The 16,357-nt window shown below is 44.0% G+C and overlaps 1 protein-coding gene across 2 annotated transcripts in view; it reads right to left on the minus strand.

Annotated features, from left to right (window-relative positions):
* Positions 1 to 15,167, minus strand: part of LOC311490655 (uncharacterized protein C1orf21 homolog) — a 28,550-nt gene extending 13,383 nt beyond the window's left edge. The window contains exons 1-2 of one of the 2 annotated variants that reach the window (XM_084548266.1): positions 14,697 to 15,167; positions 905 to 1,057 (exon numbers count right to left, since the gene is read on the minus strand). In XM_084548266.1, coding sequence (XP_084404392.1) covers positions 905 to 995 — 91 coding nt within the window. In that variant the 5' untranslated portion in view covers positions 996 to 1,057; positions 14,697 to 15,167. The remainder of the gene's footprint in view (positions 1 to 904; positions 1,058 to 14,696) is intronic. The other variant, XM_084548265.1, reaches the window with a different exon arrangement.
* Between the last annotated feature and the right edge of the window lie 1,190 nt (positions 15,168 to 16,357).

The following is a 16,357-nucleotide window of genomic DNA, read 5'->3' on the forward strand; positions in this document are numbered from 1 at the left end:
GGCTTGTCAGGCGCCTTTGTCCAAGACGACGTTTTCACATCCAGGGGCAGAAATGGAGAATTGGTCTCTTTCTCATCTCTTGGCTGATTTAACATTCTGACGCAGTAAAAACTGATTTTAAAAGAGAGAAAGGCAGGAAATCATCATTTCCGACTTGAAAAATGGGCTAAAGAAATGCATAAATGATTAAAACTGTTACAGTCTCTTGACTGAAACCAGTATCTGATCCTGTTCTCACACTTTTTGGCTTGCGACCCAAAGCAGTTTCTTTTTATGACCTCCTTGTCAGAGGCGGAAGAATGACATATTGATTGATCTTTGTAAACCAGTTAAATAACTGGTTCATTCATGCTAGTTGAAACTTTTAAGAGGTACTCCAGCAGCATGGGATCCCAGAAACCTTTGGAAAACTTTCTTTACAACCTCAACACTGTACGAGGTCGAGATGTACTCTGTGTGATGAGTAAACTGAATGCATGTTAGATTCAATTTGTGGAGTTTCCCTTGAACTACAATTGTACATCGTCATCCTCATACCTTATTATCTCTTCTTCCTTATCCCACTAATGTTTCTCTTTCTCTTCACCTGTTTCCATTCCACTCTGTTTCTCTCTATGCTGTCTAAGACAAAAACACTAAGCACATGACACGCAATAACACAGCGGCCACAGTGACTGGTTACTTCCTCTCTCTCATGTGAACTACTAACAGAGACGACTCCAGTAAAACTGGCAGCGTTGACAGTTACTGTGTGAAATGGAGAACCTGACATTGCCCGTATAATGAAGGAGTATAATGAAGGGAATATATTGCGAGGTCAGAGGGGCCAATGGGTCTACGCTGAGCAATTAAACCAGTGAAACGGAGCTGTGAAGATTTTATTGACATCCGTGAGTGGACTGACCAGTGAAGAGGTCTCCGTTGCTGTAGGCCTTGCCGCGTCCCTCCTCATCATTGGGCACGGCCGACACCTGCTTGGCCGAGGTGCAGCCCATGGCCTCACACCCTGAAAGCTCTCCTCATCGCACTCTCACCTGGGCAAGGACAGAGAGAAGGACTTTTATATTCGTTATAAAACACAATAAAACACTTCACAGGGCTCTTTACCGCTTCTCAAACATATTTGACTGGCTCATCAGTGATTGATACTGTCCATTACAATATGAGAACAACTAAATGAGATTTGTGTTTACTTACTAGTGTTTAAGAATAGTTAATATATTTTAACTATGAACTAAACACATATAGTTTTCCTCCATCTGGCTCTGATCAGGAACATTAAATACAGTATTTCCTTCCCCTTACACAGAAGTGTTATTTCACACCTGCTGTACAGAGTCACAAAGTAGAAAGTGAAGTGATCATTTTTAGACCATGCTGCAGACTTTTAGTTTCTTTCAGAGCTAAACATAACCACTGAAATGACATGGCAGGAAACAGGAGCAGCAGGTGGGGCAGTGAACAATATGACCTGTTGGATGTATACAATTTATTACTACTGCCATAAATTCAGGTTATCACTTGTCAGTGTATTAGGCTATAACAAATCTATTCATTACAGGATTACAGATTAACAGAACCGATCACCCTCTTGAATATCTCTTGAGCCAGCAAGTTAGAGGCAGAACACACAGGGAAATGAGAATAAATAAAGTCAGTGGGTTGAGACGGGCAAGGGTGAGCGAAAGGATGGAAAGACAACAGGTGGGATAGAAAAAGGCCAGCTGGTGGAAACAGTCAGCTACAGAAAATCAAATCATAACCACTGGTTTAAAAGAATACTTAAGAACCTTGAATCTGAAATGGGTCATAGGAGGGTAAATATGTGTTAACACACTATGGAACTGAGGAACTATTAAGACACTGGGAACATACTGTAAACACTATCAGTAAATTACATTATTGATTGGTGTTTTTTCTTCCAACAATCAACACTGACACGTGGTTAGGACTGTATATCTTTGGACGCCAACACATTTTTCATGTTAGCCGTTAACTCCAGTACTTTTACCTGCTTACCTCATTGACTTAACTCAAGCGATAACAAAGTAATATTCCACATTTGTCTATTAAACATCCTTTTACACAACTGTCCAAGCACTTTCGAGCCCCTGCAAACAGGAGGCTGTGTATAAATACAGTTGTAATTCCTACAATATACCCTCAAAGTATACTTTAAGATCATATTATGTTATAGTAAATAGAATACGGTGAAAAGTGTTCAGAATCGAGAAGTAATTTAAAGTATTATCTTTTTTTCTGTACACAGAGTAACAAGACCACTCATTTGGAGTCCTTTGGAATCCTGGCCAGCTGGTGGATATAATGCAAGTCCAGTATTCACTTCTAAATTCATGCCTTTATGTCTAATCTGGTTTTAAAGCTAAATGTTAAACTATGTTCTCTAGGTAGGTGCCGCTAGCTTTGCCTGAAGTGTAACATTTATTCTGAAAGGGACAAAAAAAGGCCTGCGGCGGATGGAAACTAAGCTACTAACAGCAGTGTGATATTTATAGTAGTCGACTAATCATTTTAACATCACCTCGAAGAACTGTCAAAAAACAACAAAACAAAAAAATTTAAATTCCCTCTTAATTATCATTCAAAAAGGAGAAGTATCCTGCCGCCCAGCAGGAGAGCTGGCGTGAAGCTGCGAATGACACCGTCAGTCAATCACACGCTCTGCCATGGAGGGCCTCACACACTGACAGACACATTACTCTATAGATAGTCTCCATGTCACTCACACATGCCATATGCTGTCATTGACAGAGCCCATCTGACTGCTGCCAGTTACTAAAATGCACCAAAATTAAATCAGCGGCCGCCGGTACATATGTGAGAGGAGGAGGAGGAGGAGGAGGAGGAGGAGTGTTGCATGAAGGGAAGGCTTTGCTGAAGAGGCAGCAAACGCAGACAAATAAGGGGAAGCAGTGGGTGGGTTAAGACGGACAAGCAGGAACGGAAAGGAAAGACAATCGGTGGGATAGAAAAAGGCCAGAGAGAAAGATGATGAGTGTAGGGCTTCAAAAGAGCGCCGCCTGCCCCTCCTCTCTCCTTCGGAGTGTTTGAAGTTGACAGAAGGCCAGTGTTTAGGCTGTGGCCAACCAGCCTCCATCTCTCCGGACACTACACAAAGCGCCAGGTGTACGGGCGGCAGGGAGTGGCTGGCTGAGTGGTTGCGGTGTGTGAAGGATGGATGGACGGACGGTTGCGAGGGGGACCTTTTTACGAACCAGTTTGACATTATAGTAGAAGAAACAGGTGTAAATAAAATGTGTTTGTGAGAAAAAATTAATCAATTCAGCTCGGAGCCTGCCATTTCTGGGAAATGGACAAAGGTATGTCCCCATTACATTATGATGAAAGGTATGTGCAGAAAGAATGCAGTCACTTTCTGTTCATTGATTTATGAAAGAATTTAAATTTGGAGGCAGCCACGGTGAGAAAATAAAAGGGGAACCAGTCCTTATGTACACACCATGCTTGAATGTGTTTTGGACTTTTTGAAAAAAACATTATTTGTCTTGGAATCCAGCTGTTAAGATATGAGGTGTACGTGTGTTCAGTATCCCAGACAAAAATAAAATACATTAATCTCTGGAGACTGAGAAGAGCTTACACTTGAATTTCTCAAAGGGCCAACAGGCAAGAAGGAGCTGCACCCAGAGAGCAAGAATCATGACACTCAGACACACATCAGAGCATGGGACGGGTATAGGTGTGTGTAGCTGTGTGTGTGTGTGTGTGTAGTGTCACCTGTGGCCCGGGTGTGAGTCCTAATCTAGAGAGCAGCTTATCAGGTTGTGGCAGGCAGACTGGGACACCACTTATTGCAACACTCAACTCAATTACGTCTCACACTGGCACTCATAAACCCGCCACACTCAGAGTCTGAGGCACGTCGTCACAAAGACACGGAAATAATCTCATCCAGCATAATCTGTCTCTTGACAGGGTGACGCAGATGAGGACCGCAAACAGAGTGTGGTGCACACGAGAAGACACCGCCACACCGGTCTGTTTCACCTGTCAGACCGTCGCGGCGCGGTGAAGCGGAGAGACAAAAGCCACAGAAAGCCAAAAAGACAGAAAATGGATGAGACAGGGGGGATACCTAGAGGGAACAGTCCAGTCTTTCTTCACTCTGGGCTTTCAGTGCAGAGCTGAAGTGAATATTAGATTTGCAAAAGCATAGAAATTCCCTCCTGAAAACCCCCGGAGGAAGCGCATTGAGAAACGTGAGCGGCCTTGATAGATTTTAAGTTTCAAAGGGGCCCAAGTATGTGGGCAGCAGCTGTTTGAAGGGCTTTGATTTGTGTGTATCGAAACATCAAATAGTGAATAGGAGCAGGCTATAAATAGAACCAGCAGTCCCAGAGCTATTGTTGTGTGCAGGGATAATTCTAGGCTACGCAGATCGGTAAGCCAAGCTGCTATTACTTGGGTTATAGCAGCTTATATAAGCTACAGCTAGTAGGCACACTATAGCAGAGCCAAAAACACCTGTAAATAAACATACAGCTGCACGGGTTGTAAAGACGCAAAAGGCTGGGGACTCGTCAGTGACAGAAAAATCAGTTACGTGTTGAAATATTTTTTTACCCTTTACATATCAACACGAAATCCTGTTTTCTCAAGCAACAAAAAAATCAATTTAGGGTTTTACTGAATGCTGCTCAGGTGAAAGGCTGACCGATACAGTTGATTTAAGTTCCATATTTAAAAAAAATAAAATGGTCTATTTTTCTGGCCTTCGTCGAACCTTGACTTGTTTTTTTTTTTTATAGCTGGTTTTCACCAGAAATTCTTCACATGAAGGCAGTCAAAGAGGTGACTATTATTTTTAGAGTGAATGGCTTCCGTCCTTTACGGGAAAGTGGACGCTGTTTTGTATAAAAGGTTTCACAAGCAAAATGTAACCACTGTGCTGGTTCAAGGTACTCCAGTGTGCCAGTTTGCATCCTCCCACTCTTTTTGCATGCGATTCACAGGACAATGAGACCAGTACATTCGCTGGTGAACACTGGTGACTCCAGCTAGGGTCAGTCCAGGGTGCTGAGCGTTGCCCAACGAGCCACCCCCGTACCACACGCGACACCACGGAGGGGGCGTTGCTCCGTGTTGATTTAAGCCACAGAGCAGCTGGACTGTGTTCCTCTGAGCTCGCCTTCTCCTGCTGATGTTTAAGTGTGTCAATGGGACAAGCTTAGTCCGGCGAGTCAGATTCGACACTCACGCCAGCTTTCTCAACCCCTCTCTCTCTCTCTCTCTCTCTCTCTCTCTCACGAGTCAACTTGATCTGATAGGCATGTGTGAGTGGGATAAGGGTTCTTAATACTAAATGACACACAACAGCCCTAAGGACACATGCAACTTGCTCTACATGCACGTAGTTCGTCATGGCATCTTCGCCAAAGTGGTAACCTAATCCATAAATATAAATACTGTGTGTCATGTCAGCTAGCCGGTCTTGCATCATTTGTAGCTAATCTTACACCGGATTTGGCTGAGCTTCCACGTTTCACCACGTAGGCAATCTTGAGTATGTCAAAACCCGAATGTCGAGCTGCAACTCCATGGTGGCATCCTTAACACATGGCAAACACCCAAGCCCTTAAAATGAATATGATCTGGCAAGCACAGAGGCTTGCCCATGCCTGCATACCTGGAGGTGGGACGTGACCTAGTCTCAGTTCTGTGAATAAGCCTCCTTCACAAGTTAGTTTGTTAAAGGAGGAACTCGAAGGGGACTGTGGAGGGAGATGTGAGTGCACATGCTTGCATAAACACACACTGCAGACAGGCTGAACAGTGTAAGGGTTTCTCAGACACCAGAGAAAAAGGGAAGGGGAGAGAGAGAGAGAGAGAGAGAGAGAGAGAGAGAGAGAGAGAGAGAGCGAGGGAGAGATTGAGAGACACCACAGAGCCTGATAAACTGGCTGAACAAGGGTGACGGAAAAGGGAGTCAAACACACAGGTTTTTGTGGAACAGGTTTTTTTTTTCTCGCAGATTTGGTATCTTTCCGTGTTAATCAGTTTCCATCATGAAGCTCCTGTAACAGGAGTGTCTTACTGTTGAGGGCAAGTGGGAACTTCAGCAGAGATCTAAGTTGCAGGGAGTCTCGTGACTCCAGGGAGGGTCTCTCAGCAGGAGAGGTGGTGCACAGATTCGCCTTCTGCTTCTTCACCATGCACTGCTGAGTGTTGAGCCATAGTTTGCTGTTCAGGTGGCTCTGTACTGTCCTAGTGTGAACTGAGCTGGCCGGCACATTACAGTAAACTAGCAGATACAGCAGAACTGTTATTTAGACAGAGGAACCTGAACAGCAAACAATGGCTCAACACTCAGCAGCGCATGATGAAGCAGAACTGTTATTTAGCCTACCCTTCTGACTAAAATGATTAGTCTGCTGGTATTTGTGACCATGTAATGATGTCAACAGTGTGCATGTTGATAGGTGGCACCTTCAAGTAACCCTCCTTGCTAATGCTAATGCTAATGCTAATGCTGTCATGATGATGTCATGACAATGAAACATGACATTGTGTAAGCACTGCAGTTAGAATTAAGAATAAATCCTGGGGAAAAAAATGATTAAAAAAAAATATATATATATATAAAGCTAAATGTAAGGATATTGTAAACCTTCTAAAAAGTGACAAAAGACTTAAGTGAGACTGTGTTTTTTGTTTTTTGATGCATGCTACATGTTTATTTGGCACTGCTCAGCGTCTGCGTCTGACAACTCTCCTGCGTCTGCGCGTTGCAGGGGTCCTGCGGACCCTTCTGCGCCTGCGGACGGGGCGGGAAGTCTGTCTGCGTCTGCGTGGCATTTCCAAAGCATGCCCTCCTTGTTGCAAGGGGTTCTATTTAAAAACTTTTATGACACCATTTATGATGTCATGATGATGTCATCATGCCATGATGATGTCATGATGATGTCATGACAATGAAACATGACATTGTGTAAGCACTGCAGTTAGAACTAAGAATAAGTCCTGGAAAAACAATGATTAAAATGATTAAAAAAAAAAAATATATATATATATATATATATATAAAGCTAAATGTAAGGATATTGTAAACCTTCTAAAAAGTGACAAAAGACTTAAGTGAGACTGTGTTTTTTGTTTTTTGATGCATGCTACATGTTTATTTGGCACTGCTTAGCGTCTGCGTCTGACAACTCTCCTACGTCTGCGCGTTGCAGGGGTCCTGCGGACCCTTCTGCGTCTGCGGACGGGGCGGGAAGTCTGTCTGCGTCTGCGTGGCATTTCCAAAGCATGCCCTCCTTGTTGCAAGGGGTTCTATTTGAAAACTTTTATGACCATTTATGATGTCATGATGATGTCATGATGCTGTCATCATACCATGATGATGTCATGATGATGTCATCATACCATGATGATGTCATGATGATGTCACATGACACAACTGTAGAGGCAATGTCACAATACAGCTGTACCATCACATATAGTCACACACTTCTGTGACCTCTTTTGAGGTCACGCTCTGACCTCACATGACCCCTGTCATTTGTGAATTCATATGCCACACTGAAGTGATCAGTGACATAAGTGTGATCTCACAGTTCAGTTTTGTCATCACATGTAGGGATACACTCCTCCGATACCTCACATGTCACACTCCATGACAAGGACCTGTTGCATTGATTATTATTGAAAAACTGAACTGAACTGCAAAAAAAAATAAAAAAAATAAACAAGATTCAGTTAGCTTCCAAAGGACGCTTACAGAAACAAGCCTAACTGACTAAAACTTAAGACTGTATTTTCCTTTTCATTCTTTTCCCATTTCCATTTCAGACAAGACAAGACGTCAAAAGACAGCTCATCAGGACCAACTCAATTTCAGCACTCCATTTCTTGCCCAACATGAAATGGCGTTTACTATTTCATTAACTAGGAAAGACAGTGCTGAGTATAATTTTACTTCAGTTGTAAAAGGAAATACAGCGGTGTTATACTGTAGAGGGTCACTACACATCTAGGGCAAATTTAGAATCACCAGCAACCAACCTAACATGCATGTTGGTGAAATGTGAGAGGAAACCCATGCAGGCACAGGGAGAACACGCAAACTTCCAGGTTCAAAAACTTGCCCGCAGCTGTATTATTGATGTGCAAAACATTGTTTCACCCATTTGAAGCATAACTGTAATGGACATCTACATTGTTTAGTTTTAAAGTTACTCTACATACACAGAAGAAACTGCTTACACCTTGTATACGCACTGGAAAGCAGCTCTGCCATGCTAGCTGTTCGCTGCCGCTCTAGAAAGTGTTTGTTGAGTTCTTGCCTGAAAAACTAAAGATGAGGACGCAACTGAGGACTCAAGAGTCGCTGCAGCCCTGCAGCAGCATGATGTCAGGTGATGATGTCACACTCTAGTCACTCCTAAAAGGCACAATTCTAGAGTGTTGTCATAGAGTTGTCACAGTTTATCCACTGACTGATGTCATGCCTGTGACAGTGGGCATTTTACTAATTCTTGGGGCCTAGACACATCAAGCTGACATCAGAGAACTCAGGAACACCATAAAAACGGGGGCCACAGACCGTCACCAACACTGAACTGAAGCAGCTAAATGGGACTTGGCCGTCATTCTATTATTTACACCTGAGCTTTACCCCGCAGTAACCGGTCGAAATGTAATTTCAGAAAATGTTTCCAGCCTTCCAGGAGTATCAGAGTGATATTAGTATAGAAAATGTGCCATATTCTTTGATTTATATAACCTCTTGATATACAGTGTACACAGCAATAAAAAAATATATATATATCTAAACGTTATACCCGCGGCTTTAGTGCAGAATCACGGCTCTGTGCTGCAGTGTGCAAGCATGTCTTTCCTGCTCTCTGTGACAGAGCAGAGTTTCAGTACAACTCCTGGGCCAGCGCGCCATAATATTTACTCTAGCCAGGCAGCAAAGGCTGCACCTCTCCTCTTGTCCCAATTTAACCACTCTATCAGACTGACAAGCCTGGGAAGCCACGCCAACACACGCTGGCTGGTGGACAGTAAAGGTTTCAACTGAGTGGTGTGCTGTTGCTTAAAGCATTATGTCTCCACTTTTTCTTTCACAATATGCCGTTGAGAGGCTCTCCCTCACGGCTGTAATGAGGACGACAAGCAGCGGTGGTGGTGGTGGTGGGAGAAATGTACGTGGAAACAGAATGAGCAAGGAGGAGGTAGACAAGAGCTCCTCTGTTCTGTTGAGGGAAACCATAGCCTGGCCTTGTGAGTGACAATGAGAGACATACGGCACATAGCTAAATCATGTGCTGGTAAACACAACAAGAGGGTTTTTATAAGTTGTTGCACGCTTTATCTTTGCTAAACAACCAGCACGCTCACTCCAGGTCCATGAAAATCATTAGAGCAGAGGTTGTAGGATCAGCATGCTCATTATCACCTTTCATTATTGTTGCTTATAGAAACGATATAAGAGATAGATAGAACAAAGGGACAGAAAGGGGAAAGGATGTTCCCGATTATCATTATCCGCCTAAGACGAGTAGAGTAATCCAATTGAATTGAGACCCGTCTTGGGCCACATTTTGGTACATGCAAAAAACAAATCAAATGTCTCTTCTGAAGCCTATCAATAGCATAACTGGTGCTGGCACCACTGATTTCCGAAGAGCAAGACGGATTGCCTACATACAATATTGTTCTGTTGGTTCCAGTCACGATGGAGGTAAAAGCAGGGCTCGGCCTGACTTGACTGACTTCAGACTGTCAAGCAGGATCAAACGACTGAAAAGCAACCAAGGAAATTAGTAATAGCGTAGCCACGGAATCACTTGAAACACTACAGGAAACAAAAACTGCGACATGTCTAGCTCCAAGGTGCTTGGTGTTGATGATGTCGTCCGTTGAAACCAGACAAACACATATGACCTGGTTTTCAGATAACCACGTCAGTGAAGCATGAAGGAAAAAAAAAAAAAAAAAAAAAAGACAGCTCAGCTTTGATATATTACACATCAGCTCATTTGCTTCATATCAGTTGCTTCCATTGAAAATGTATTGTAGCTCGTTGCTCTATCACTCCCAGTGTCAACGTGGCATAGAGTAACTTAACATCTAATGGTGGCACTTTTTAATCCAGGTTTTAATTTTACTGCGCTCCAGCACTATTCTCAGTTTAACAGGTGCAGTTTTGGAATTATGTCAATAATATTTTCTATCATGGCTGAAGCCGGCCCGGAGTCCAGGGGCTGCTTCTGTTTGTAGACCTATAAAGATGTTCAGAAATGTGGTTTATGTTTTTACTAGCACTGCTTTTATACGGTCGACTTAAGTGGGAGGGCGAGAGTGCTTGTTCATCACATTTACTAACAGACAGCTGCACAGCTGATAGACTGGGCCTACTCCAACACTGCAACCACATAAGGTCAAACATGTTTACGTCTTCTCAACCAAATACATCTGAACTGCTAACAAACCAGCCCACAAGGTACAAAATAAAAGAAAACCCGCATTAATATTCATTTGAAATTACCGGAGCTGAGGAAAATAAATATCAATCCCTGTATAACTGGCAAGCTGCAGGATAATTGGCAAAGCCATTTCGGATGAGTGTCCGGGTGTGAATGAAACACACTGAAACGCTCTCAGAGGAGCTGCAGATGAGCCCGTGTTTTGCGTCTGAACGTGGCTGGTGAGACATTCGAATTGTATTCTTTCAAATGCAAAGCAGTGCAGCATTATCCTGACCGGGGACACACAAGCTACTATGAGCAGAGCTGTCACCACAAGACGCTTCAGCAACAGTTTTGCCCAAGGGCTTCATAATACATTTCACATCGGTAAACAGTTGACTTTCCAGGTATTGTGATCAAATCATTCGAAAATGAGAAAAACGCATAATATACGTTGTGACACACGTATGCAAACATCACCTGACAAGGTTTTTCCCCAGGAAACCGATCCGAGCCTCAGATCCATACACGGCCTGTTCCTGTGAAGAATTTGTTTCTTTGACTGCCCACGCTTCGTAAATAGTAGCGCAGTGTCTGCAGTCACATCCTTGTTATCATTAGTCAATGGATAAACTCTGAGCCCTCATCTAGAATGCCGCCTTTGTGACGTCATATATTTACCTTTGAATATGTTGCCTAACAACCGAGGAAACTTGGTTTCAGCCTACTCAAACGCATGACGTCATACGTGAGGTCCCAAAATATGAGGGCCACGTATTCAAGTGACTTCTAGATATTTGGTTTGGAATGTTTAGTTATGTGCAAAGTGGTCTAAAACTCAAATATTAGTTTTGTTTAGTGCAACAGCAACAACCCAGAGCCACCAACAATAAGTCGGTTAACCAGTAGAACATTAACCAACCAATCAGAGCCATTTGGTCAACAGCCCTCTGATGACATGTATGACAATCTATATCCATCAACACATAAAGCCCATCCAAACGATTCGATTGGCCCGCCAGATGTTTGCGGGGCCATTATCAACTCCCAACGGAGCGACTCCAGACTTTCCCTCACCAAACTTTTGTGGGCAGGGAAAATTCAGGCTTTCGAGGATAATTTTTTTAATGAAAATGCTCAACGTTTGTTGTTTTAAGCTGTTGTTGAGTTGTTGCCTTTTTTATTTGTCAAATGGGGTAGTAAAATGAATCTCCGAATGAATCCCTAAATCTAAAATGAGCAACAGTTTGATCATTAATTAAAAATATATATAAATAATTGTTCATTGTCGCTTTAAAGTAAGTATTAAATAATGTAATGGAAGCTGTAGTCCAGTCCTGGACAACAGAAGCACTGGGTGTTTAAAACCAACATCCACCTACAGAGTGTTGTTTTTGTGCACGATATCAGAAGAATAAAGTAGTACAGCAAACAGGGATGCCCTGAAAAGTAAAACTACCACATCACTGATCTGGCTGTTGTTGTGAACTACGGCCGAGCAAATATTTTATGTCCACTATCACCTGTCTTTGTCTAAAGTGCATCGGTTTTTACTATACAGTCTGTTTACTTTCTCCATGGATATTTTGGTTAGTCATAACATTTATGGCATGGTAACTTGCATATACTTTGTATTTTGCATCTTGTTCTGTTTCTGTTTTTTTTGCACCTTAAAATGTCTGTACTTGCACGTTAAGCTGCTCACTTGTGCCTTAAATTGTCCCCCGGGGACAAATAAAGTTTTCTGAATCTGAATTTGAATCTAAAGTTGAACGCTCCATTTAATTTCTAACATCTCTCCAAAAGTGTTGTCATTATCCAGGCAGAAGCAGAAGCCTTCCGTCAGTACAGAGTTAGAATAGGAGAGAAAGCAAGTGATAAGAACAAAACTGGAAAGTGAAATCAATACGGCAGTCTGTCTCGTTATTTCATCCCACCTGGACTCTGAACACAGACTCAACTGCAAACACGGCCAGGGACCGAGAAAGAGAGAGAAGCCGCTTCATCATGTGACAGACACAAGAACAGAAAGCATGCGTGCAGGCTTCGCAGCCAATCCCTGCCGACTCCAAAAGGTGAGCAGTCGGGAGACGGACCGATGGCAGAAACAGCCCTGATCCGCACGTCAGATGCAGTGCAGACACGCACGTATGAATGCAAATGCACAGAACCAAAATAACAAAGCAGAGCGTGACGATACAAATGCAGCTCTCCGGTTTAATGCTGCAGCGCTGGCCGCTTGAGTCAGGTAGACAACCTGATCGGCCAGCAGCGATGCCCTCAGTCGAACACACACAGAAGCCAGAGGGATCGTGTTGTGCTGGCCTTGTGCTTTCTGCGGTGCAATATAGACTACCTCATCACACCTGACAGCAGATAGCCTCAGAGAGAACGAAATGCTCGCAAAGCAAACGGGATGTAAGAGACAGTCATGGGAACTCCCTCTCACGCCCACAGACCACAGAAGACATCTTGGTAACCATGGAAACCCTCCACCTCTGCACATGGTGGCACCACGGGTGTTGCGTGATGACCCTAAGGGGGGGCTGAAAGGCCCGACTGAACTGCTGATGAAAATAAAGAGGCCACAGGTGGACAGGCCGGATGGGCAGATGATGGCGATGATGATTGAGGGAATGAGGAAGAGGGACGAGGACTAAGAATAGATCCTCCTACCTCGGAGAAAGACACAGAGAGGACGAGAAAGGATCGAAGAGGACTGAGCATTTTCTGCGAGCCAGCGGAACCGAAAGCCATATGTGAGCGATAAACACTCTCACACTGCTGAGAGATAAACAAGCAAGGGAGGGTGGGAGATGAAGTCAGATGGGGCAGATAGATGAAGACAAGACAGATAAATCAGGAGTAAAGTGGGGAGGGGGGCTTGGAGCATCCACTCACAGGATTGGTGATCTATATAACCCTGATTTAAGCCGCTGGTGACAGGATGCTATGTGCTGTAATGCACTGGCCACAACAACCTACTTTCACACCGGGGTGCTGCACAGCCACCAAATGGATGTAATGGTATGGAGTTGTTGATCGCACGCGGAAATCTAAAGCAGCTAATGCCCATATGGCACATTTAAACGCAGCAGCAGCAGCCAGGCAGACAGACAGACAGACAGACAGCTGGGGACACGTCGAGTCCCTTTGGCGATGTAGTGGCGTGTGTAATAGCGTCTGAGGAAGCAGGGAAGGGATACATTTGAAATAGACTCCGGGTAAGTTTTAGCTAATGAGCTGCAAATGAGTCTGGATATTAAATCTAATTCTGGCTGCTGAGACTTTGGTAATACTATCCAGCAGCTCTGGTCTTCCCCTCTGAGGCAGACACTCGCAGCAGCAGCAGCAGCAGCAGCAGCAGTAATGAGGAACAAACACAATCAGCACTTCCTAAGTACATGCCAAAAAATCCTACTGATTGTGTGCGGTGGCATAAAGAAGGCAATAGGTTTCCCATCGCAGGAGAGAAGTTGTAGGTGCACAGGTTGTGCAGCAGGAGCAGCAGAAGCAGAAGCAGCAGCAGCAGCAGCTCCTGGCCTGGCCACAGAGCTCTGTCCTGTCCTGGGGCTCCAGCCGCAGCTCCGCTCAACAGCTGTGTCCAGCTGCGCTGTAAGGAGACACTGGGCGCTTTGTTCCCCGCAGGGGGAGGCAGAGCTGCGGCCAGGGGGGAGTGCAAACGGTCTCCATGTGTGTGTGTGTGTGTGTGTATGTATATATATACATAGTTTGATTTCCACAAAAGGTTAACGGCCTGTAGCCTCGGGCCGGCACAGGTCTTCCCTCTGTTGAGCGTTTCTTCTCAACAGACGGGCCTTGGAGCAGCGGGACGGGCTGCCACAGCCAACCAGGATGTGTGGAAAAATTTGAAATGCGCCGTAGATAAACGCTGTCCAAGGCGAGCCAAGCGCGTTCAGACACTCCAAATGAAACGAGAGACGCACACAAACGCACCCCTCTATCGACTCCTCTTGCGTTTGATCGCCGGTACCAAAAAAAATAAATAAAATAAAAATTGAAAGTGTAAGATAAAAGCTGCGTTTGCGGCGAAAACATCGACAGATGCGAAGCCCCAGTGTGCAGGAAGGAAAGCGCCGGGCAATCACGGTACACTCAGGAAACAACAACAAAAGACGGGAGTAAAGAGAGAAAGAGCACACTGGCAGAAACGTGGCTTTCACTGGAGGGTAAACGACACCTCCGGGAGACGATTAGCAAGTAATCCAAGCTAGTACTTACTCAGATGAACCGGTTCCGCTCGGTCCACTGGAGGATAGCCGGTCGGTCTTCCGGCTGTGTGTCGGTCGGGCGGGATCTGCGCTATGGAGACTGGAGAGAGACTCAGAGCCGCGGGGACTGAACGTAAACTGTGGCTTGCGTCATTTCACCAGGATGCCACTCTTGCGCGCAGCAATGCAGCCATCTTGCTGAGGAGCGCCCCAGCGAGCTCACCAATCACTGCTGGACCTGAGCCGCTGTCTTATTTTGGATCCGGCAATGACAGGGATCCACAGCGAGCACTGCATTTAAATCAGCACACAAGTCTATGGTTTTATTTCCAGCGCTGTGGCAGGTCTGAAGGTTAACTATTAGCTGTAAAAGCACAAATAAAACGGATTGCATTTGCTGTGTACTTTCATAAAAACACGTTTGATGTCACTTCAACAGTATTATTAAAGTACTGCACCTTAGTCACTTCTCTGTATTTAAAATCCGCTCCATACTCACGATCCACTTCATTTGTCTGATACCTGCAGGTTAATAACTTATGACTACAATGCAACAGAGTGCAGTTGCAGTAAAATTAGCCCAAATTAGTTTTGCTTTAAGTTCATCTTTGCAGAAAATACTATGGCATAAATTAAAAAAAAAAAAGGAAATGCCGTATTTTTATCTGTAACTATACTTCTCCCACCGCTGCTTTAATCATTCTGACAGTAATACTGTCTGTGGTGCATACTAAGAATTTTCCAATTACATGTCTGTCATGTTGACTCAAGTGATTTCATGTGGGTGTCCGCCCACCGTTTGTTGGAAAAGAGAAAGAGCTGATTTAAAAAAAAAAAAAAAAGAAAAATCATCACCCTCCTCTCAGATATTCCGCTGTGTTCTTAAAAGTCAACATGTGTTTGCGATTTCCTCTGAAAATTCACAGAAACTACATGTTCTGGATTACTGCACTTCTTTTTCATTCAGTAACAAGTGGTATAAAAGTCTGAAGTAGAAAAGTGAGCCTTCATGTGTGAGTGAATCTGCCACCTTTATAAATCCCCATCAACCTCATGACATTCAAATTAACCACTCAGCTTTCATATATACCATAAACTCAAAGAATCAAGGCAGTCGTCCCGTTTCCCCTCTTAATTTTATTTAATTTCATCCAGTCCATTTATTGGCTTATTTCTGCTCCGTCCCGTCAGTTCAACATGACTGACAGATCAGCTCCTGCGTGACAGACAGATCACATAGCGCCCCCCTGTGGCGCCCTATCCGGCGTGTGATCCATCCCATCACGCTGTCGAGTCGAGGGGTGTGTCTGCACCACTCAATGTGGTCCAGAGGCATGTTGTTTGTTGGAGTGAACCAGAACCTGAGCGAAGAACCACTATATTATCTCAGTCAATACACCCCGGAAAATACATATTTACATTGATACGCGACTTCTTCTCAGACCCTCTGCAGAGATCAAGTTTGGTTTCGAGTTTGTCTGCGGCGAAGCCGTGGAAAGATCCTGCAGCTTTTTCACCGCAGATGAAATCAGTGAAGTCCTTAATGCTCAAAAATGGGTATATATGATGAGGTTCATTTGAAAATGCAAAATCTATCATCACAATCATCACATTTAAATAAAATTAATTGGTCGATGGATTAACAAGTGAGAGAGTAGTTGTTGGACCAGC

This window comes from Chelon labrosus, assembly GCF_963514085.1.
Source record: "Chelon labrosus genome assembly, chromosome: 7".
Classification (NCBI taxonomy): Eukaryota; Metazoa; Chordata; class Actinopteri; order Mugiliformes; family Mugilidae; genus Chelon; species Chelon labrosus.